This window comes from Ursus maritimus, unplaced genomic scaffold, assembly GCF_017311325.1.
Source record: "Ursus maritimus isolate PB19 unplaced genomic scaffold, ASM1731132v1 scaffold_24, whole genome shotgun sequence".
In the NCBI taxonomy this organism is placed as follows: domain Eukaryota; kingdom Metazoa; phylum Chordata; class Mammalia; order Carnivora; family Ursidae; genus Ursus; species Ursus maritimus.
The window spans coordinates 384,463-406,727 of NW_024424897.1; the positions used below are offsets into that span (position 1 = coordinate 384,463).

Consider the following 22,265-nt stretch of genomic DNA (forward strand, 5'->3'; position numbering starts at 1 on the left):
ACTTGGCCTCAGTCTACAACCTTCGTGGCATCAGAGGCCTCAGGTCACAGGATAAAGATTCCCAAAACTCAAAGAACTACAGGTGATCTCAGAGCTGACACTAACACACCATACTCTTCTTGGCCCCAAGACAACTCTTTCAGGTCAGACTTGAGAAAACAGGAACATCATGGGGGCGGGCGGCCAGGTTACAGGTAGGGGGCAGTTGCTCATCTCATCCTTGCACCGACGAGGGTGGTGACCGCTCCGTATCTCTAGGTGATCTATTACGAAGCTGGGCTAATAGGCTCTGCTCCTCTGTTGCAGCACCCAGCCCCAATGAGCAAGACTTCCCCTGTCAGACCCACGGCACGTGGAGCTGTCTGCAAATAGAAGCACTTGGAAAGGAAGCAAAGGAGAAGCAGCAACCGCCAGATCTTAATTAGACAGGAGCCAGTAGTGTTCGGACCAGAGAGAACACCAACGCCTATACCACAAGAAAGAACATGAGTCTTCTCAAAGAGCGAAAACCAAAAAAACCGCATTACATCCCAAGGCCTCCAGGAAAGCCCTTCAAGTATAAGTGTTTCCAGTGTCCTTTCACGTGCAATGAAAAATCACACCTTTTCAACCACATGAAGTACGGTCTCTGCAAAAACTCCATCACTTTAGTGTCAGAGCAGGACCGCATCCCTAAGTGCCCCAAATCTAACTCTCTGGACCCTAAGCAACCCAATCAGCCAGATGCGGCAGCAAAGCCCACCTCCACCAAACCCGTTGCAAACGGGCTCCCACACTTTGATGCCAAGCTCCAGCAAAGCCTCGCCAAGGATGACGTGAAGGAAAACCTGGAACTGCACGCACGTGGGCCCCACAGGTGCCCAGGACAGAAGCCTGCTCTCCATGAGGAAGCAGCACCCCTGAGTCCAGCCCCAGAAGCCAGCAGGGGTACCCAGCCCGTTCTGGAAGGCATTGTGCGGCCCTCGGCATTTGTCCCAGTGGGAGAGCACAGACTAAAAGGGCCAGAACACACTGAGGCCCCGGAACTGCTGGCACTGCCCAACCCCTCGGCCAAAGCCACCTCCTTCCACACCAAGTCTGCATTCCACGCTCCCAGCTACCCATGGAAAGCTGGCTCACCTTTCCTCCCGCCTGAGTTCCCGCACAAAATCCCTTCTACAAAAGGGTTTAGTGCCATTTCCCCTTATGTGCACCCTGCGATCCCAGAGTACTCGCCGCACTTTTACACAGAGCATGGACTGGCTACCATCTATTCACCCTACCTACTTGCTGGGAACTCACCTGAGTGTGAGGCCCCCCTGCTGTCCGTCTACGGGGCCCAAGACCAGAGGCACTTGCTGCCTCCCCCGGGGCCAGTCCCGAAGCACTTGAATCCCCCCTCGGCATATGACCATTATAGGTTCTTTCAGCAGTATCATTCCAACCTGCCAATTCCTTATGGGTTTTACAGACCAGAGTCTGCGTTCTCCTCCTACGGTCTCAGACTTCCACCTGTCGCGGGTATTTCCAGAGATCAAAGCTCCCACCTACTGGATGAGGCTGCCCTGCTCTACCCGGCCTTGAGTCCCTCCAAGTCAAGTCCTTCCAGCACGCACAAAAAACACACCGAGTTTGAGAAGGAGAGCCCAACTCCTGAGGCTAAAGATTCCTCCAAAGATGAGCAAAGGGACACAGAGGGAACCAAAATGAGCCCTCGAGCAGGAAGCGCAGCCACAGGGTCCCCAGGAAGGCCAAGTCCCACCAACTTCACACAGACAAGTCAGCCGTGTGCCGGGCTGTGCAGCCTCTCAGACAAGCCAGCCTCCAGCGCCCTGGGAAGACTCCATCAGCCCGAACACAGCCTCACAGCCTTCAAGCCTGTCAAGAAAAGCACAGAGTGCCCACATTCCCAAGCTCTGGAAAACAGAGACGAGTCTGCAAAAAGGTAAGAAAATTTCATTTTCAAAATCTCCAAAGCATGTCTCTGGTTGTGCTCAATTAGCCAGGCTTATACATGCTCAAGATGCTTCAGACAGTAGCTTTTTTTTTTTTAAGATTTTATTTATTTATTCGACAGAGATAGAGACAGCCAGCGAGAGAGGGAACACAAGCAGGGGGGAGTGGGAGAGGAAGAAGCAGGCTCATAGCAGAGGAGCCTGATGTGGGGCTCGATCCCATAACACCGGGATCACGCCCTGAGCCGAAGGCAGACGCTTAACCGCTGTGCCACCCAGGCGCCCCTAGACAGTAGCTTTTCTAAGCAAGGTTCCTATTAAGACCTCTCTTTGCCTCTTCCAGCCTTGACACTATGAACGGAGATGCTCCAGGTGAGACAGGAAGTGCCTCTCATGGTACAGAGGCCACACCTTCCAGCCCAGAGGACGGCTCCAGGACAGCTCCACTGAACCTCTCCAAGAAACCAGAGGCTAAACCAGCCACTCACAGCCCTGTGTACAAGGACTTTGCAGAGCTGCAGGACATGCCTCTTAACCTCTCGGTGAAAGATCCCTGCAATGCCCTGACTCCAAGACCTTCCTTCCGCAGCCCATCGCAAGAGGCAGAACCTGCCACCACAGCTGCTCAAAACACGGAGAGGGAAAGTTCTGAAGACGGGCCAGACCACACTCAGACAAATCAAAACGGCCTTGACGCTGCTGCAGTGCCATCAACAACCCCTACTGTGAGGGCCCAGGACACAAGAGCGGTGGACAGCAGCGATGAGCAGAAGCAGACGGCGGCCGTGGCCCTCTGCCAACTGGCAGCCTACAGCCCGGGGAACGTCCGGGTGGGCGATGCAGAGCCCACGGCCCCGGAATCCACCTGCCAACAAGACGGACCCACTCTCAGCGCCACGGAAAGCCAGGAGGCTCAGTGTGACCTCAGACCCAGAGGGCAAAAGAGGACAAGCCCAAGGGATACAGGGAAGTCCCCGCAAGGGACTAAGAAGACGAAGCAGAGCGACACAGCCAGAGTGCTCACTCTTCGGAAAAGAACACGGGTGTCTTAGCGCCCAGCTCTCGCGGGTGCAGACACGCCTTCCAAAGTCGGTTGCACAGCAGCAAAGCTCATCTGGCGCCTTTGCTTTATCTGGTCAATTTTTACAACACAGTTTCTTTTTTCTTCTAAAAAAAAAAAAGAAGAAGAAGAAGAAAGAAAAAAAGAAAAGAAAGAAAAGCTGCAACTTCAGTTTCTGTAAATATTAAGCATGAATATTCAAAGGTGCTTCTACTCTTGGTTGTAAAAATATTTAAATAACTCATACCCTTAAGACTGAGCAGTTAAACACTGCCTTTTGTTTTTGTAAATGTCACACTGAGTACACAGACTAAAAGACAGCTTTTAGGTACATGCCGTCTTATAGGAAAGCTTTTAAAAATACTTTTCTTATAAATACCTTAGCACTAAAACAAACTGCTTTAGCTGTTTTGCTATCGAATCTACCGTGTGTTTTCAAGTAAATAACAATTACTGAAAAAAACGCCAGGAGAAAACATTTCCAGCACTGTCATTAAAGTGCCCTATGTAAAAACTATGTGATTTGTTATGAGTGAATAACACGCAAACATCAAGAGGCTATTTATACACATAATTTATTTCCAGCAGGGAAAAGCGTATTGCTGGTGCAGCTACTGCTAGCGTGTCCTACTTCCTCATGATGCTACAGTGAACTTCCCGACTCATTCAGCCTCATTTTCCACTTTCTAAAATGATGTATATATTGCTAATTTTCCAATAAACTCATAGGTGACTTAAAGAATCCATGAACTCTGTGTGATGCTTTAGTCTGCCATAACAAACAAACGCGATGAGGAGGGGAATGAGCTGAGGCAGCAGTTCAACAGAAAAAGGGCACCTGCCTGCGCGTGTGCGTGTGTGAGCACACCTGCATGTGCGGTGCCGCAACTGGCAGGCACCAAGTCTGGGCACGCACACCCACCTGGGGCTCCCCAGGCTCAGTTCCTACAACTGCCACCTGAGAAAAGGCCATCAGCACCGGTACGCCCCACCCCATGGGCCTTCACAGGACCCCTTCCTCCCACTTTTCAGGAGAGCCCCTGTCCTCTGACACATCACCTGAGGTATCAACAAAGGGCCAGTGCGCACAGCAGTGCAGTGCTGAGATGTGACTTCAGACAACCACATGCCGTTAACCCAAAACACCTACTCTTACAACACAAACCTGAGGAACACGCGCCCTCCCTTCACTAGCATGCCAGGGCTCTTTCGTCTTCGTACACCAAAATGTTTTGACAAAGAACAAAAATAAGATACCCCTACTTTCCAGCAAGTCAACGCTCTGCAGAAAGCAAAACCACACATCAGAGGTTGTGTTCCAGGCTCAGGACCCAAAGCCTGGCACCCTACAGACAAGCTCTCACCTCGTGCTTTACGCACAACAACACAGACCTCCCACGTCAAGAGCCCAAAGATTCTGAGACCGCTATGTTTTACAGCTCACCCGAAAGTGTCAGGAGTCATCTTAAGTGTAAGAAGAGGAACCAGGACAGTTAACTATCCAGCCCTCCTGCGACAGTGCATCATGGGAGGAGAGGCACACCTCAGAGCTCTTGGGGAAGGCAGAGGCCATCACTACCTGCAGATTTTCACTGGGGAGCTTTGTATGCCTGCAGCATCATGACTGATCCCTCCTCACATAATTCCCCCAAAGGTCACATATCACAGACACAGCCATGGAGACCCCAACAGGCCCTTCAGATCTGTCTCTAAAAGCACAATGGAGGCGCCTAGGTGGCTCAGTTGGTTAAGCATCAGACTCTTGATTTCAGCTCAGGTCATCATCTCAGGGTCATGGGATCCAGCCCTGTCAGGCTCCACACTCAGCAAGCAGTCTGCTTGAGATTCTCTCTCTCCCTCCCCCTCTGCTTCTCCCCTCTCCCCACACTCTCTCTCCTCTCTCTCTAAATAATAATAATTTTAAAAGTACAATGGAGTCCTAGATCTTTGTAACAAAAAACAGTCTTGCTGATTTTTTTAACTATTCTACCCTCTGTATTCACTCGTGACCCAACTTAAGAGCTCAAAGTTTTTAATCTTTACATATAAAAAGTAATAAGCCCTCAAAAAGTTAAATACAGAATTATTTCCCTATGACCCAGCAATTCCACTTCTACGTAGTGGAAGTACCCCAAAGAAGTAAAAACAAAAACTCAAACAGGTATGTGTACACCAATATTCACAACATTATTCACAAATTAAAAGATAAAAGCAACACAAGCATCCACTGACAGACGAACAGACACATGAAATGTAGATTACCCATACGATGGAGTATTACTCAGCCACACAAAGGAATAAAGTTCTGACGCGTGCTACAGCATGAATTAACCTTGAAGACCTCTCGCTCAGTGAAAGAAGCCAGACACAAAAGGACAAATGGGCAACTCCACCTGTGTGAGGCACCTACAATGGGCAAATTCATACAGGCAGACAGACGAATGGTTACCAGGGGCTGCAGGGGAGGGGAGAGGGGAACTTAATGGGGACACAATTTCTGTTCAGAATGATGAAAAGTTTTCAGAAATAGTGATATTGGTTGTACAAACTGTAAATCTGATTGATACCACTGAATTGTACACTTAAAAATAGTCAGCAAGGCAAATATTTATGTTACATACATTCTATAATGTTTTTTAAAAAGAATACACCAAAACCATTAAATCACGTATCTTCAATAGGTAAACTGCATGTTAAGTGAACTGTATCTCAATAAAGCTAAAGGGGTCCTTGAATTCATACTGAAGAGGAAAACAAAATGCTGACAACAACCCTTCTGAGGAGGCTTCCCAGCAGCCCGTGGCAGTCTGCCCCCACCACTAGCTCTACCCTTCACCACACGCCACACTCCATGGGGAAAGAGGGCATGTGTGGGTATGAAATGAAGCGCACACACATTCATCAAGGAGAAAAGCACTTTAATTCAGAAAGGCAGAACAACTACTTCACATACTAAGTCAAACAGGTCTCACAGTATTCAATTCTCTCTCTTTTTTTTTTAATTTTTTATTTATTTTTAAGCAATCTCTATATCCAATGTGAGGCTCGAACTCACAACCCCAAGATCAAGAGTTGCATGTTCTTCTGAGACATCTCAGCTCCCTTCATGCACTTTTCTTAAAGACTGGAGTGTCCAACAGTTGAAAATGCACAAAGGTTAAAAATCGGTGAGGCACGTGGTCCTCAGAACAGGAAGGTGCCAGAACTGTGTCAGGAACACTGGAAAATGCAACCCCTCCCAGGGCCCAGCTGCTCCCTTGAGATCTGAGGTACACAGGCTTATGGGGAGTGACAAGGTCAGGAGAGGCTGGCACTCTGCAGCCACAGAGCTGCAGTCACAGCCAGGCCCCACCCACCAAAGCAGGCTGACTCCAGGCCCCACGGCACCTCTGCCAGGGAGAGAGTTCAGCAGCAACACCAGCACAGTCCCTTCTGGGGACACAGGACCGCCTCTGTGGCCAACTTCGGCTTGAGGACCCCAGCCCCACTGCTGCCCCACAGCACTTGGGCCAGACAGTGGCTCTGCCAGCCTTCCTGTTTTCTCTCACTGGCACTTCCCTAATAAAATCTCTGCACATTTAATCCTGTCTCAGCATCTGCTTCTGCTCAGAGGACCCACACTAATGCTGGAAAGCTAGTCAAATGCTAATTTTTGGATGATGTCACAGAACATGGCAAAGTAGGGAACTCCACAAATCGGTCCCTCCACCAAAACAACCATTAGGCCAGCAAAACTGACAGACTCAACTCGTTCAGAACTCTGAAATCTCATCAAAAACTTACAGAAACCAAGAGAGTGCTTAGTGAAGAAAGAACCTACAAAATTTCAGCACTTAAGGAAACCTGTTGGGTCACTGGCTGTCTGCACACATAATGGAACCAAGACTTCAGTGACCAGACACAACAAGGAATACAGTCATTGCAAAGAGACTGGAAGAAGTCACTAAATGGACAGGATCACCTTATAATAAGTAATAACAGCAAACCCCTGGGGGCAGGGGAGAACCTAATTTCCAGAATTACTACATTATAGTATTCAAAACATCCAGTTTCCAACAAAAAAAACTACAAAGCACATAAAGAAACAGAAAAGTACACATATATTTCAAAAGAAAAAGCAGAGAAATTTCCCAGAGGAAGCCCAGACATTGCACTAAAATCAAAGGCTTTAAATCAACTCTTTCAGATACGCTCAAAGACCTAAAGGAAACCAAGAAAACAATGTCCAAACAAACACGGAATATCAATAAAAAAAAAACTATAAAAAGACACCATATAGAAATTCTGAAACTGAAAAACACAGTAGCAGACATGAAAACTTCAGGCAAGCTGCACAACAGCAGATTTGAGCAAGCGGAAGAAAGAATCAGTGAACTTGAAGATAGGGCAACTGGCATTATCCAGTCTGAGGAGCAAGAGAAGAAGAAGGAGCAAATGTTAGCCCCAGTCACCTCCGGAGCCTGCGCCAAGACAAAATCACTGTTCCCCAGGCTGGCACTATCCTTCTCAGGGAGGAGACAGCACAGCTCCCTAAGACCCCACCAGACACAGCAAGGGCCTGCAAGAGGGTTCAGCGCACATGGATGATGTCGCCAGTCTGGAAGCAGCCAGCCAGTCAAGGGAAGACCACACCTTACATCTTCTAGATTTTAAGCAACAGCTTGACACTTCTCATTCATGACACCATCACCCACATTCTCTCACTCCAGCTAGTGACAGGTGGGCACCTCAACATCATAAGGTATGATAGGCACATGCACACCAGCCAGTCTCATGCACAAAAAGCAGAGAAAAGGCTCTATGTCCTTCAAGTTAAACTGGAGTTGGAACCACCCAGACAGGGATTTCACCGTGTCTGTGACACAGACACAGAAGACTGGTGAGCTGGACTTAATCAAAATGCAGGACTTTGGTGCAAATGACACCAACCAGAAAGTGAAAGAACAACTATGGAATGGGGAGAAGTACTACAGGTCCTTTATCTGCTGAGAGACGTAAATCCAGAATACGTAAAGAACTCACAGCAACGACAAAAAGACAGCCCAATTTTTTAAATGAGCAAAGGATTTGAACAGATGTTTATCCAACAAGATATCCAAATGGCCAACAAGCACATGAAAATATGCTCAAAGTCATTAGTCAGTCATGCAAATGCAAATTAGAGACACAATGAGATACCACTTCACACCCACTAAGAGAAAAATAAGCGTTGGGAAGGATGTGGAGAGACTGGAACCCACATACATGCTGCTGGTGGAAATGTAAATGGTACTACCATTTTGGAAAACAATTTGGCAGCTCCTCAAAAAATTAAAGATGGAGTTACCACATGACCCAGCAATTCCACTCCTAGACAGATACCCAAGAGAACTAGAATCATATGTCCACACAAAAACTTGCACACAAATGTTCGTAGCAGTGTTATTCATAATAGCCAAAAGATGAAAAATCCAAATGTCCATCAACTGATGAACAGATAAACAGTGTGGTGTATCCATACAATGGAATATTACTCATCCATAAAAAGGAACAAAGTATTGTTGCATGCTATAATACAGATGAACCTTGAAAACATCACGCTAAGTGGAAGAAGTCAGGCAGAAGACCATTATCATAGATTCCATTTATAAGAAATGATCAGCAAAGGCAAATTTGACCAGCAAAGGCAAATTTAGAGAGACAGCAGATTATTTGTTGTCTGAGGCTGGGTGTGTTCAGGAGAAATGGGTAATCGCTGCCCCTGAGCACAGGGTTTACTTTGTGCGACAATAAAAACGTTCAGAAATTAGATTACGATAATGGTTGCACAGCTCTGTAAATACACTATACACCACTAAACTGTACACTCTAAATGGGTGAACGTCACAGTATATAAACTTTATCTCAGTAGAGCTGAAAGATGAAGTAGAATCTTGAGGGTCTGAGAGCCCTCCTCACGCTTCACAACTCGAAGTGCAAAGCCATTACTTCTGACACCCCACAGCTCAGGTGCTACTGAGTAAGATGTCTCTGCACAGATGTCTTTATTCTGGACAGAAGTCAACTCCCGTGGTACACAGCATCTGTGGTGACACAGCCCAGGATGGGGCCTTCTCCATCCTTCGCAGGTATCCTTCCCTTCTGTCCAAAGAGGCACCACCAGCTACACCCAGAGCTGATCTCCACCAGTCAGACAGGGCTTCACGTCGCCACAGCCCCATGCTGCACCTCCCCATGTCTAGGCCCAACAGCCGGGACATGCAGGCTTGGAGCTCAGTGGTCCCTCTACATCTGCTGCACTGTGCCCCTGTCCCCCTGCTCAGGCCTGCTACCACGCTTCCTCCAGCCCTCCACCCCCTCCCCATGCTGGTATGAGCCCTGTTCCCAGGGGACCATGATGTCACTCCACATGATAAACACAGCAGCAGTGCACAACTTAATAGGCAACAGCACCCCCACAGGGGTGAAAACCCCTCCTGAGGGACAAGAAAATCTCAGATATTAGAATGGTTCGTGGCTTTCCAAATCAAAACACATAGTATTATCTGTGGTAGTAAAACTTCACGGCAGGGAGAAGAGGCAGTCAGAAAATCAGAAACGTCAATACAAGAAGGCAGGCCGAAAAACACAGGTCTATTCTGCTCTCTCCTGCACACAAATGCACTAGGCAGTGAGGGCAGAGGCCTGGTTGTACTCACGGCAGGCCACGCTGAAATCACAGGGTGAAGTGAAGAACCAACATGCTACGAACAGTCCTGACAATGCAGAGCAAACGTGTGCAGTACTCACCATCCTCGAGTCGAGAAGGGAGCAACAGGCCTCTTCTGCCCAGTTCTGCCAACGCCAGACAGCCACCATGCCAGGCATTGTCCGTCTCCTGAAAACTGAGACACACAGAAAGCCTGAGACTGCAGGGCTCATGCCAGCTTCTCCGTGTACACAGACTGCAGATGCACATCCTGTGCCCAGGAGCCTCCCTAAAACCCGCTCGTGAGTTTTCCAACTGTCGGGTGGCTAAAGAAATAACATACTGCAATTTAACTGAAGGTAAGCACTGTGTTCAGTATTTCTCTTCAGATCTCCCAATGACAAACACAGGTCCTAGGTGGGCTCCACATGCTGCCAGCAGAGAAAGCAGTCCATAGAGGTGTGTCAGCAAGACACCCAGGCTGTACACAGGCTTCCTGCCACAGCAGCGTGTGCCGGCTGACTACACACAGCCGGCGACTCACCCCATTCAAGGCACTAAAACCTGGGGACCGGTGAGTCTATCAAAATAAGGCTAGACTAGATTAGCAGAAAGGGGCAAGGAGACCTCCTTTCCTCTTTTCCTGGCTTAAAGTAAAGATTAAAAAGTTAGAATGAAATGCCATTTAGAGAACTGCTTTGCACTATTTGAAACACGGGCTTTTAATAAACAATTATGCCAATTAATCAAGTCATAATAAAATGTTATATCTAATAAAATTTTTCCTGAAGTGGTTTGGAAGCTCTCTTGTTTACAACTGTACCCCTGGCATCATGATTAGTGAGAAGCATTTCTCAGACTGATAAGAGCTGTCCTGAGAGTTTCTACATCTGGCTGCCAATATAAACATGGAAATTCACTTCACCAAAAAGCAAGAGACATTGTAGGGCTCTTTCTTATTCTAAATCCATCAATCTGATGCAAAGAAATGTTTAAGAAAACCAATTGAATTGCATTCCTCACTAGCAACAAGCACAAGAACATTCAGAAAGGAGAGAATGTAGGCTTATCTGTTCACTCAACAGATACTTAGCAAGTCCCACCCATGTGCCAGGGCCTGCAGACATGGACTCCCTGAGACAGAGTTGCTGACCTGCGGACCTCGCCATCAACCAGTGCCAATTTCTACTTCCAATTATAAATTTTTAAGTTCCAGGTATTTTTTTAAATGTCTGTCCCAAATGCTATTTGACCGTATCAAAATTTAATATTGTACTTTGTGTATTTTAGGATTTTAACTGGAAAGAGATGCTTTATGCTTTTCATAAGATTTGATAACATTTTAAAGAAACTTATAAAAGATCAGCATTATGATGACTCAATTATCAATAAAACAATCACCAGCTACACCAATGTCTGTTTCCAAACTAAATGGACTGCTGCTTGACAACAACTATGGAAAAGTGGCATGACCTTCTGTCAGGCCTGTGGCCTCAGGGGGAACAAGGAAGACCATTACCCTGCTGGCCCCTACTCCGCCCACTCCAGGGGGAACTCAGGAACAGTGCCTCCCCCGCACCACACCTGGCTTGTGGCCAGACTTCTGCCCCATACACTCTCCCCAAGGCCCAACACACACAAGCAGACGTGGACACAATCATGCAAAATAACAACATTAATAACACCACATCGGCTGAGCCAGGGCACACCAGTGCTCTGCCAAGTGGCTGAGGGCAAGTTCTGCCCCAGACCCAAGCACAGGGCAACCCTGGGAGGGTACAGGGTCACAGATGAGTGGAGACCAGCAAACAGCAAAGCCAAGAGCAGGTAGATTCAAGAGAGAAAAGCCAAGAAGGGCTCAGGGACCCTAGCCTCAGACCGCCAAGGGCAGTAGGAAGCACAAAGCAGAATGACCTCAGAGGTGACCAAGCGGAGCACGCAGAGGGCAAGCGACCGTCAGCGTAGAAGGGATGGTAAAGACATTCTCATTCATCTGTTCCCCTGGGCGTCCAACGCCCCGGAAGGACACTGGAAAAATGGTGCCCCTAGGGTACTAGGGGGAGGGGACACTGTGTGCAGGGGAGGGTCACAGAGAGGCACTTCACCATCTTTCCTTTCATTTTGAATTTTTAAGTAAAATATTGCCCAATTAAAAACACAGACAAAACTAAGAGAAGAATGGAAAGGAGCCATGTGGTGCATCCTGCTGAGACGGTGGGCTGCTCCCTAGGGCCACAAGGGTACCACCAAATGTTTCTCAACGTGCACCCACAGCACACCCGGGACCTGGGACCCAGGGCTGCAATCCATCTGCCAACTGGAGACCCCCTGTGCAGCTGAGTTCAGATGGCAAACACAAGGACCCTGGCCAGGCCAATGGGGCCTTGCTCTCCTCTTCCTGCAGGCACTCTACTTCTGCCGTGGACCAGACTGCTGGGTCTAGCATACACTATCTCTGGGGTCCTGCCCTGAGGTAATGCTGCTGGGGCCTGCAAGGGGCTAAACCACTGTTTTCTAAGGAAGGAGGGCAGGTAGGGCACAGGTACTAATGGATAGCTGCATACCCAGGGGGCGGGACATCGGGAAGGGAGCAGCAGCTAATGGATGATGGCCATGCTGCTCACACTGGTCCTGTGCGGCTCACTGTAAAGCCCCCCGGGGACATGTGTAGCTTCATTCCACATAACCTGGCCTGGAAACAGAGCAGGGAGTGAAGGGGCAGTCCCGGGAGTGGGGTATGCTCAGTTAATGGAATTAATGTTCTGTGCTGAGCTTTTCAGGAGAACACAAAAGGAGGGACAAGAATCATAGCAGCAAACTGTGCCAGGTCACCAGCCAGTCCGACAGCCCCCATCCCACCGCATGCCCCCTCCACCCAACAGGCTCCTGCTTCTCAGGGTCTTCAAACATTCTGGTCTGGGGGTGACTCCTTTCTGTGCCAGGTTCTGCAATCAGGCACTTCGCACCCATCCAGGGAGAGGCTGCCTCTGCACTCAGGTCCTTTTCCCCATCATCCTGCTTGTCACTTTAGGCTGCCAGCCCTGGGAAGCAAGAGCGGTAAGATAGTTTCTATCCTCCACAACCTAAATACAAAAATCGGAGGAGCTCATTAAAATGACAAGACAAAGGCAGAGAAGTGTCTGCACATTAAACTAACAAGAATGAGTGAAGCAGACCACGGGTGCAGGCCGGGACAAACGACCATATGTCTGGCCAGGAGAAACCACGTTCTTGGGAGTTTGATGGAGACGCCCAAGGTCAAGGGCCCCAGGCCCCCAGGCAGAGGTGCAGTGGCCAGAGGAGTGAGGGGGGCACAGGAGCACTGGAACAGCCACCACCAGGAAAGCTGGTACTGGGGATGCTGCCAACAGGGGGCCGGAGAGGGCAGGTGGGCAAGGAAGGAAGGAGGCTGGGCAAGGAAGAGCCTAAGGGAGGGCTGGGTAAAGAGACGCATTAAACCATCAGAGGCCCCATGCAGAAATGCTCTCAGGAAGGAAAAAGAGAAAAAGACTTGAGGCCAACCTGCAGTGCCCTGGGCAAAGGGGAGAGGAAAGGCTGGGGGTGGAGGACGCTGGCCCTTTCCACCCCCCCCCAAGGCCTGGCTCAAAACGCTGCCCTCTCCCAAGAACAGGAGGGCTCCAGCACAAGCATGCAAGAGCCACCACCAGTCGCCACCCAGGGACTCACACCTCCGCGCTCAGGACCAGCTTCACCAGCACACCCATCACCACGCCACCAGCAAAGTCCCAAGAGGATACCCTAAAATAAGCCAGCAGAATCCTCACGTGGACAGGGAGCACTTTCCTTCCTTCCAGTTCCTGCTGTGACTCTGGAACGCAGGCTGCCTACGAGGCAGACAACGGTGAAATGTTTCCACTGAAGAAACACTGGCCACACAAGCAGCATCACTCTGAAAAAGGTGACACCTGACATCCTGTTCCCTGCACTCCTCCAACTGTCGCTGAGCAGGCTGGAGACAGTGCCAGAGAAAGTCTGCCCCAGAGGAAGCGCACGTGCTCTGGGTGCTCCCAGAGCAGCCTCGGCAACTAAGGCACAAGACTGAGCAACCAGAAGTGCAGACAGCTCCTCTCCCTACATGCATGCATGGGCGGCCCAGGAAAAAAAGCACTGGGGCCCAAAGAACAACACCCCTCTTAGAAACACCTGCTTCCAAAACCCAGAGAGAGGTTTCCACAGGCAAAGTTAAGAGGCCTCTGGGACAAACTGTACCAAACATGCCTTGCACCCAAGAGTGCACCTGAGAGCACACCTATGTTACCTGGATCTCTTCCCTGCCCCCTGGCCTACAGGACCCAAGCTGAGATCCCAAGGACCCGCAATCCCCACCCACGCCCACACCATGGGCCGGCCAAGGGCCACCCAGCCGCCTCTGGAAAGGCTAAGCCAGATGCAACACAACAATTTCCACTTGTGACTATTGTCTTTGTTTTGTTAAGGGGGGGTGGGGGAGGGGCAAAGGGAGAGAGAGAATCCCAAGCAGGCTCCACGCCCAGCACAGAGCCTAACTCGGGGCTCAACCTCACAACCTCAACCGGGATCATGACCTGAGCTGAAATCAAGAGCCAGAGGCCACCCAGGCGCTCCACCACACACGGCTGTTTGAATTTAAATCCGATAAAACTAAACAAAATGTAGAATTAAAAAAACAAAAGTAGAATTCAGACCTGGGTGATGCTAGCCTCTTTATAAGGTCAACAGCCACATGTGGCTGGCAGCTACCACAGATCCAGAACATGCCTCACCACAGACGTTCTCCTGGATGTCACCTCAGGGACTCCAGGCTTCTTCGAAGGATGATATCGACATATGTACAAGTTCAAAACCACTTTTTTCTTAAGGTTTTTAAACATAGTGGGATCTAAGCTGATAAAAGAAACATAACAGAAATAACTAGAGTTCTCAAATTTAACTTCAAAAGGAAAACAAAAAGGTTTTGGAGGCTCTGACAAATAGCTCAGCTGAAAGAAAATGGAAAAGGATAGAGTGAAAGAACAGCCACTGCTTTTCTTCCCCCCAAAGATTTTATTTATTTATTTGACAGAGAGAGACAGCCAGCGAGAGAGGGAACACAAGCAAGGGGAGTGGGAGAGGAAGAAGCAGGCTCCCAGCGGAGGAGCCTGATGTGGGGCTCCATCCCAGGACCCCAGGATCACGCCCCGAGCTGAAGGCAGATGCTTAACGACTGAGCCACCCAGGCGCCCCATGAGCCACCCAGGTGCCCCAGCCACTGCTTTTAACCAGAAACGGGTCTCCCTTTGATCTTCTCACATACCTGAAACAATCTAACACGGACCCAACCACGTCATCCGCCAGCTCTTTGGGAAGCCTTGCAGCCATCCTACCAATTCTGAAAAAGAGAGGCAGCACTCCGTCAGCATCACCCGCCCGTTGTGAGGGGCACAATCAACGAGGAACCATCCCCAGCAAATTCCCCTCCCTCCGAGAATGGGAAAGAGAGGCAGACCCAGAGTGGGCCTCACACACACTCTGCTCTACAGGAGGCCTCATCCTAGTGACATAAACAGACCCGACACAGGCATCTCCTGAGGGGAGGGAGACAAGGGGGGGGTGTCCACAGCGCAGCAGCCTGCCGCTGATGGTCAGTGGCACCCAGCACCAGGCCTGACCCCTCCAGACCACCCCCCACCTGGCGGGCTACCCCACATCCACACTAGACATCCCCTGACTGGATCAGCATCCCTCCCAGCCCATCCCACTCCAACCACATGTGACTCTGGGTTCAGAGGTTGCCTGCTGCCAAAGTGAACGCCTTCCCCATGAGGGCACCTCTCTGCAGGCCGTTCCCTCAGGCATAACAGAAGACGAACACCACTTCCCCTCTCAGGGGCTCTAGGGTTAGATAAGGCTGGGCTAGCACCTGCTCGCTACGTGGGGGCTGTGCCTGCCTGGGCAGGGCACGGAATAGGGGCTGCACTGATGAGGACATGGAAGAGCAAGAAAAGGAACATCTGAAAGGTAAAAAAAGGCAAATCGGGCATGCTTATAATTCTGCCCGCTCCATACAGAAAGGCAAGAAAATGAAGAAGCCTCATTCCCCAGTAATGATTTTTAAAATTAGAACATAAAGCAATAAACGTTTATTAGAAAAAAACATTCCACCTTCTAAAAACCTCTAAGCTGTTCACAGCTCTCAATCGCACCTGAAGTGCTAAACGACAGAAAAGTGCTCCGCAGACCATGGGGTGTTTCACTGATAAGCCATCAGCCCCGGGCCCAGCTCCCCCCAGTGGGACAGCAGGCACCTACCCTTTGGCCGCAGACCACCGCACAATGGTGTCCTGGTCCTTCAGCCCAACCAGCAGCTGCTCTGTAAAAACACAGGAAGGCCGGGACCATGAGCTCCATGTACTCACCCCTGTTCAAGGTAAGTTCTTCGTTTCCCAGATTGAAGGTGTCACTCATGAGCACCATGAAGGGAATCACATTAAAAAATCTTAACTCTAATTACAAGGAAAAAACATTTCCTTTTCTCTGTTTTTAAACAATCACTTAAAACCAACACTTGCCATAATTGCTAAAAAGTAGATCCAGCCAACCGGGCGGAAAGCACCAGTGAGAAGACTTCCCAGAGATCAGTGTCTGCAAGAGGGTGCAGAAAAGGGGCGCTTACTGGGGTCTCAAGCGCAGGCCAGACTCACGGAAGAGCCACACAGTGTGCCCCAAAGGAAGTGGGGAGATGTCAGAGGCCTCTTGGGAAGGGCCTGGCAAGTCCCAGTCGACGGAAACCTTGACCAACAGCACCCAGGCAGCCTGGGAAGGCCCAACACGGAGGAAGGACAGGAGCCTGTGAAGGGCTCAAGTTCACTGTGACCAGTGCACTACAGGACCCGAGGGGTGGGGGGAGCAGCAGGTGTAGACAACTCTGGCAAGAAGCTCACTGTGAAGGGGGGAGAATGGACGTGAGAAGCAGCGAGACGGCACCAGAGGAGGTGCAATGCTGTCCCTCATGGACACAGAGGCTGGAGCTAAATGACAGTGGGAGATCCCACAGTGGAGGCAGGGGGACCCGGACAAGGAGGGGTGTGGCAGAAGGCTGGCAGGGTACGTGAGGCTGCTGCAGTGGGGCTCTGCCCCGCTCTGTGAGCAGGAAACACTCCCTCGGGTAAGAGTAGGGCAGGGCCCAGAGCTCTTCAGGTCTGCAGTGGGAGGGACATGGCAGGTGTGTGTGGCACGGGGCCAGGAAAGCCACCACTCCATCTCTCCAGGAGAAGGCCTGAGGCCATGGGCCAGACCCACCCAGGTAAGGCATGGAGGGGCTGAGGGCAGTGTACTGAGGTAGAAATACAAGGGCTCACACATGAGAAGCAAACAGTAAACAGAATGACAGGGCCCAGGGCCCAAATGGTCGTGGACAACAGGACCACAGGCCAACAGCCACAAGCTCCATGAAACGTGAGAGTGGGGAAGATCACAGAAGGCCACGTGATGCCAGCACAAAGAGGGGACGAAGGCATGCAGCCATTTAAATGCACCTCAGAGAAGCCTTGCCAGCACCCCCAGGACCAAAGGGCAGCAGGCCCACTGCAGGCTCACCAGGAGGCTGCAGGGACCTCACCCACCTATCACGCTCTCCACCTCCTCGGGGACGTCATAGTCTCCATCGCTGTCGGGAGTCTCCACGTGCATCTTTGACGCTTTCTGACTCTGGGCACAGAGCTGCAGGTTAGCAGCCAACGAGCGGCAGCCACGCTGGTACCTGCACAAACACACATTACCTCAGACCTGCTGCCACTTCCGCTGGAGCCTCAAAGAGAAATTATCTTGACGACTGAAATCAGTAATTTGGTGTCCCTTAGAATCTTAAAGAATGCCTGTGAAAATTCCGTGTGTTTTAGAGACAGGATGGAAAGAACATGGAGTCACAGCTAGCGTCCACAAGGGCTGCCAAGAAAGACGATGACCAATCTGAGCCACAGAACAGAGACCGCGCTACTCAGAGACCCTCGAGTGCTGGGTAGTGTCAGGTAGAAAGGTGGGGGAAAGAGCAGGACTGCAGGAGCACGCCCAACAGAAGCAGCAGGGAGGGCACTCATGGGTCCCGTGGGCGTCAGCCTTATTTACGAGGCGCTCTGCCTCCTGTCCCTACTGCCCCCCAGGCCCTTCGCCACCCTGGACTCTTCAGCTCACTCACCGCTAGCTCCTGCAGACAGTCTCCAGAGCCTCCCTCTCAAGCCCCAGCAGCCACAGCCCTCCTCCCCACAACCTGAGGCCACAGGCATCATCCATGTGCCATGAGGGCACCAGCACAGGCCGGCTCCAGCATCTGACTCTGCACAACTCCTGAACCTCTGGCCACCACAGTTTCCCCATCTGTCAAAGGAGGCCCTACCCAGAGGCTTGTGACGGGACAGATGCAAGGATGTGCAAAAGGCCCTTCATCACCACCTTTCCACCTGGAAGGTGGGCACCAGTGCGCCACACTGAGGCAAGCACGCATGGGCCAGACTGGAAGGTCGCCCTGGATCAGGACACTGCCTGGAGCACAGAAGGTGCCCAAGTCAAGGTACATTTTTCATCTGGGGGCTGCGGCCTGAAGCTGACTCCCAAACGCAGACAACTGGAGCTTCATAGACAGAGCACAGAACCTGGCCCCAGGAGGCCCACCTTCTGATGTTCATGCAATCCTCTCCCCTTGGTGCAGCCCAGACCCAGTGACTCCTTCTGATGAGAAAGTCACAGCAACAAGGGGATGTTCCTCTCAAGAAGGCTCAGGAAGACTGTGGCCTCTGTCTTGCCACCCCTCTCAGAAGCCACCCCCACACTGTGCACTGCACTATGGAAAGCCCCACAGCAAGACCTTTGGGAGGCCCCCACCAGACAGCCCACAAGGAATGGAGTCCTACCAACAATGACCTGAGCATGCTAGGGTGAGCCAACCCCCCCCCCGCCGCCACCAAGTGGAGCCTTGAGATGGCAGCAGCGCTAGCCAACACCTTCGTGAAGCCTTAGACAGATCCTGACCACAGGACCCAGCTAGGTGACAGCCATTCCCAATCCACAGAAATGGGGACATTAAAAATGCAGTATTTTAAGCTGCTAAATTTTGGGGTACTGTTACATAACTGTGATGTTATCATTTACAGTAAGAAATATATATTGGGTCTTTCTCCATTTCTGGATTAAGGTGTTTTCAGTTATGTTAATGAAGTGACTTTTGGAAAGCCCCTAGGTCACGTAAGGATGGGGACTGGTCACCATGAGCACACCCAAGTGCTCAAATCAGTACACAGGTTGATTATTTCATAGGAAAAGTACGTACCCTAATACTCAGTAACCAGAAACTACAAAGATGATAGACTTTAGGCTGCCATTGGATTTACCCTTCTGCCATTAACTACAAAACCTGGATGAAAGTCTTAAACCAGCCACTGGCACACAAGAGATGACAATCAAGACCGGGATACCATTCCTCACAGCAGGGAGGTGCCCAGGGGCACCCCAACTTCACAGATCTCTTCCTCCCCAAAGGTACTTTCTAAATCGCAGCACAAGAAGACAGCCTAAGCAGAGAGCAGCAGTCTTGCCTGGTGGATGAAAAAAATTCAAACTACAGAGATGGTGAGTATCCAGGGACAGATGTTGGAGAAAAAGTAGTTGCTACAAAGGAAACCCAAAATCATGCATAGACATCTCCTTAGATCCTTGGATAACCCCTAAGATGTGCGAGTACAGGGCAAGACCCAGAAGCGCCATGTGAGCAGCTGGGAGGCTGAGAGCTGAGCTGAGCCCAGAGGTCATGTAATGCTGGGGAGTCACTGGGACATGGGCCCAGCAAGGGAGACCAAACAGCCGTTTACTAGAAGCAAGGAGCATGCTGTAGGAGCAAGGGCTATGCTCCAGGGAAAAGGAACAGAAACAAGACCACCCTAACAGGTCCTTGGGAAGAGGGAGCGGCCTCAGTGAGTTACCAGCCTGCCGGACAGGCTTACTCCTCATTAAGGGAAGATAGGCAACAGAAGGAGGACACTGAAAATAGAAGAAAAATATAACAGAGATAAAATGGAAAAATAAAAAATGAAGACAGAAGAGACAAAAAAATAGTAAGAGGATAGACTTCCACTAAATGTACATGGAAATGCAAACCGAACAAAGTAATTATGGTACTGAGTTATTCCCCTTCGCACATCAACATTTATAGTCCCTATGATGACTGATTTTATGTGTCAACTCAATTGAGCTACAGAGTACCCAGATATTCAGTCAAACATTATTCTGTCTGTGCCTCTGAGTATTTTTGGATGAGATAAACATTTAAATTGGCAGACTGAATAAACCAGATTGCTCTTCCCAGGATGGGTGGGGCTCGTCCAATCAGTTGAAGACCTGAACAGAACAAAGAGGCCAACTCTCCCCTGGGTTAAGAAGGAATTCTTCCTGCCTTTAGACTCAAATGCCACCGTCAGCTCTCCTGGGTCTCCAGCTTTCTTACTCACCCCGCAGATGTCGGGACTTGCCAGCCTCCACAATCACATGAGCCAATTCTTTAGAAGTGTCTGTGCACACACATGCACACATCCTCTCAGCCTATTGGTTCTGTGTCCCTGGAGAACACTAATATGGTACTGAACACTAATTTTCCTTTTTTTTAAAGATTTTATTTATTTATTTGTCAGAGAGAGGGGGAGAGAGAGAGCACAAGCAGGAAGAGCAGCAGGCAGAGGGAGAAGCAGACTCCCCACTGAGCAAGGAGCCCAATATGGGACTCGAACCCAGGACCCTGGGACCATGACGGGAGCCAAAGGCAGATGCTTAACTGCCTGAGCCACCCAGGAGCCCCTGAATATTAATTTTCCATGGCATTTTGGAAACTAACCACTAACATTTAGTCTCATAAACAACTTCTTACAGAATAAGCTGTATGACCCAAAAGCTAATTTCAGTAAAACATCACTAAAACAACACACTTCTCTTGAATTTGCTGGAATTTGAGACAAAGGCTGAGCTGAAAACTTTACCAAACAACTCCTCCCAAACCACCCACATCAATACTTGAAATAAAACTGAAGACTCTTAGCGCTTTCCCTGCCACCACTGAGTCGCACGAGGGCGGAGGCTTGGATACACTCAAGATTTGGCTCCACCCATAACCCGCCACCACGGCCGAGGAAGGCCGTGCTGCTGGAGGTGTCATGGACATTAACACTGCTTTACAAGAGGGGCTGGAGACCACCCTCATCCACGGTGGCCTAGGACGTGGAATTCACAAAGCTGCCGCAGCCTTAGACATGCGCCAAACCCGTGTCTGTGCATCTGCAGCGACTGTGAGGAGCCTGTGTGTCAAGCTGGGGGAGGTGCTCTGTGCTGGGCACCAGATCAACCTAATGAAGGCTGACGACAACGAGAAACGGGGGGAATGGACGGGCCTCTGTAAACCTAACAAGAGAAGGAAGACCCCATAAAGCAGCTGGCTGTAGTTCTGTGGTGGTTAAGGACTATGGCAAAGAGTCTCAGGCCAACGATGTCATCGAGGAATACTCCAAATGCGAGAAATGAACAAATACAAAACTTGGTTCTTGTTCCTCACAAAAATACAAAAACAAAAAAAAATAAAAAACCCGAAGACTGTTAAAAACACAGTACTCCAAGCACAGCAGAGAAGTCTGTTTCTGTGGAAGCCACTAATTCAAAAGCAATCTGTGAAGTAATGTCAGCCTGTGAGTTAAGACAGTGTCCATCCACAGGCAGACAGCTTGGCTTCCTGAACCAACCCTGAGTGACAGCCTGCTTTCTCTAAAAGAAGCTAGTATTCAGCTTTATGGAGCTGAACGGAGCTTTCCCTATAGCGAGCCCAAACTGGCAAAGTCATATTGCACCTGAACAATGTCACAGAAAATGCAAAACCAAACTTTCCTTGTTACCACTCCAGCTCCAATTACCCTAACTGTAAGATGTAGGGACAGAAAAAAAACTAAAAGGAAAACTCTTCCTTTCAAAATCAGAAACACTGTTGAAACTAAGGAAATGAAGTGGAAGCAGAAGATAATCAGGGTTCTCTGTCATGGCCCCCTCAAGCCAGGCAATCACCACTCCAGCCTCCCCGACAGACACGCAGGCCGCGCACAGCACGGCCTGGTCTACCAACCTCCACTTCGCCACCCTGGGCTTCAGGAACGTCAGTCCTAGACGCTGCACAAGCTTCACCCCAAGTTTCCGGAGCAGGGTCTGGTTGCTGTTGGGAAGCCTGCAGCCCTCCAGGCACTCGAGAACAGTGGCAGCTGCAAACAACAGCATATTCGGCTCAGACTGGTGGGAAGGATCTGCTGTGAACTCCCAAACTGTGCTGTGTTTGGCACCCACAACATTAAAACCACAGATGACTCTGCAGGTCCCCCAGGTGCAATGTGAAGGTCCAAATGTACACTAGACCCCTGAATCTCTGTCTCATAAAGAACCCCTCATCCCACGTCGATTACCAAGTGTAGTGAGAGTTGAACCTGCTCAACTTTCTCACTGTGAAGCCACAAATGTCCAGGTTGGAGGAGGGGGAGAAGGGGGAGGAGGGGGAGGGACGAAGCCGTCAGCCATTTTCCCTTACAGTCCAAAATATGAACATGTTCCTAAA

General features: G+C 49.9%; 2 protein-coding genes and 1 pseudogene across 3 annotated transcripts in view; 2 read left to right on the forward strand and 1 right to left on the reverse strand.

Annotated features, from left to right (window-relative positions):
* Positions 1–22,265, reverse strand: part of TBCD (tubulin folding cofactor D) — a 159,810-nt gene that overhangs the window by 107,461 nt on the left and 30,084 nt on the right. For both annotated transcript variants that reach the window (XM_040639916.1, XM_040639915.1), the window contains exons 9-13: positions 21,786–21,918; positions 17,263–17,399; positions 15,950–16,010; positions 14,955–15,029; positions 9,763–9,857 (exon numbers count right to left, since the gene is read on the reverse strand). In XM_040639916.1, coding sequence (XP_040495850.1) covers positions 9,763–9,857; positions 14,955–15,029; positions 15,950–16,010; positions 17,263–17,399; positions 21,786–21,918 — 501 coding nt within the window. The remainder of the gene's footprint in view (positions 1–9,762; positions 9,858–14,954; positions 15,030–15,949; positions 16,011–17,262; positions 17,400–21,785; positions 21,919–22,265) is intronic.
* Positions 65–3,944, forward strand: ZNF750 (zinc finger protein 750). The gene is made up of 2 exons (XM_008693886.2): positions 65–1,924; positions 2,278–3,944. Exons 1-2 carry the CDS (start codon positions 486–488, stop codon positions 2,984–2,986), a joined length of 2,148 nt encoding a protein of 715 aa, XP_008692108.1. The 5' UTR covers positions 65–485; the 3' UTR covers positions 2,987–3,944.
* On the forward strand, positions 17,735–21,720 carry LOC103665845 (annotated as a pseudogene).

Excerpts from the sequence above, each read along its gene's own strand:
- ZNF750 (XM_008693886.2), top strand. The coding sequence starts at position 486 with ATGAGTCTTCTCAAAGAGCGAAAACCAAAAAAACCGCATTACATCCCA. Across the intron at positions 1,925-2,277 it reads AGAGACGAGTCTGCAAAAAG|CCTTGACACTATGAACGGAG; the intron begins GTAAGAAAATTT and ends TGCCTCTTCCAG.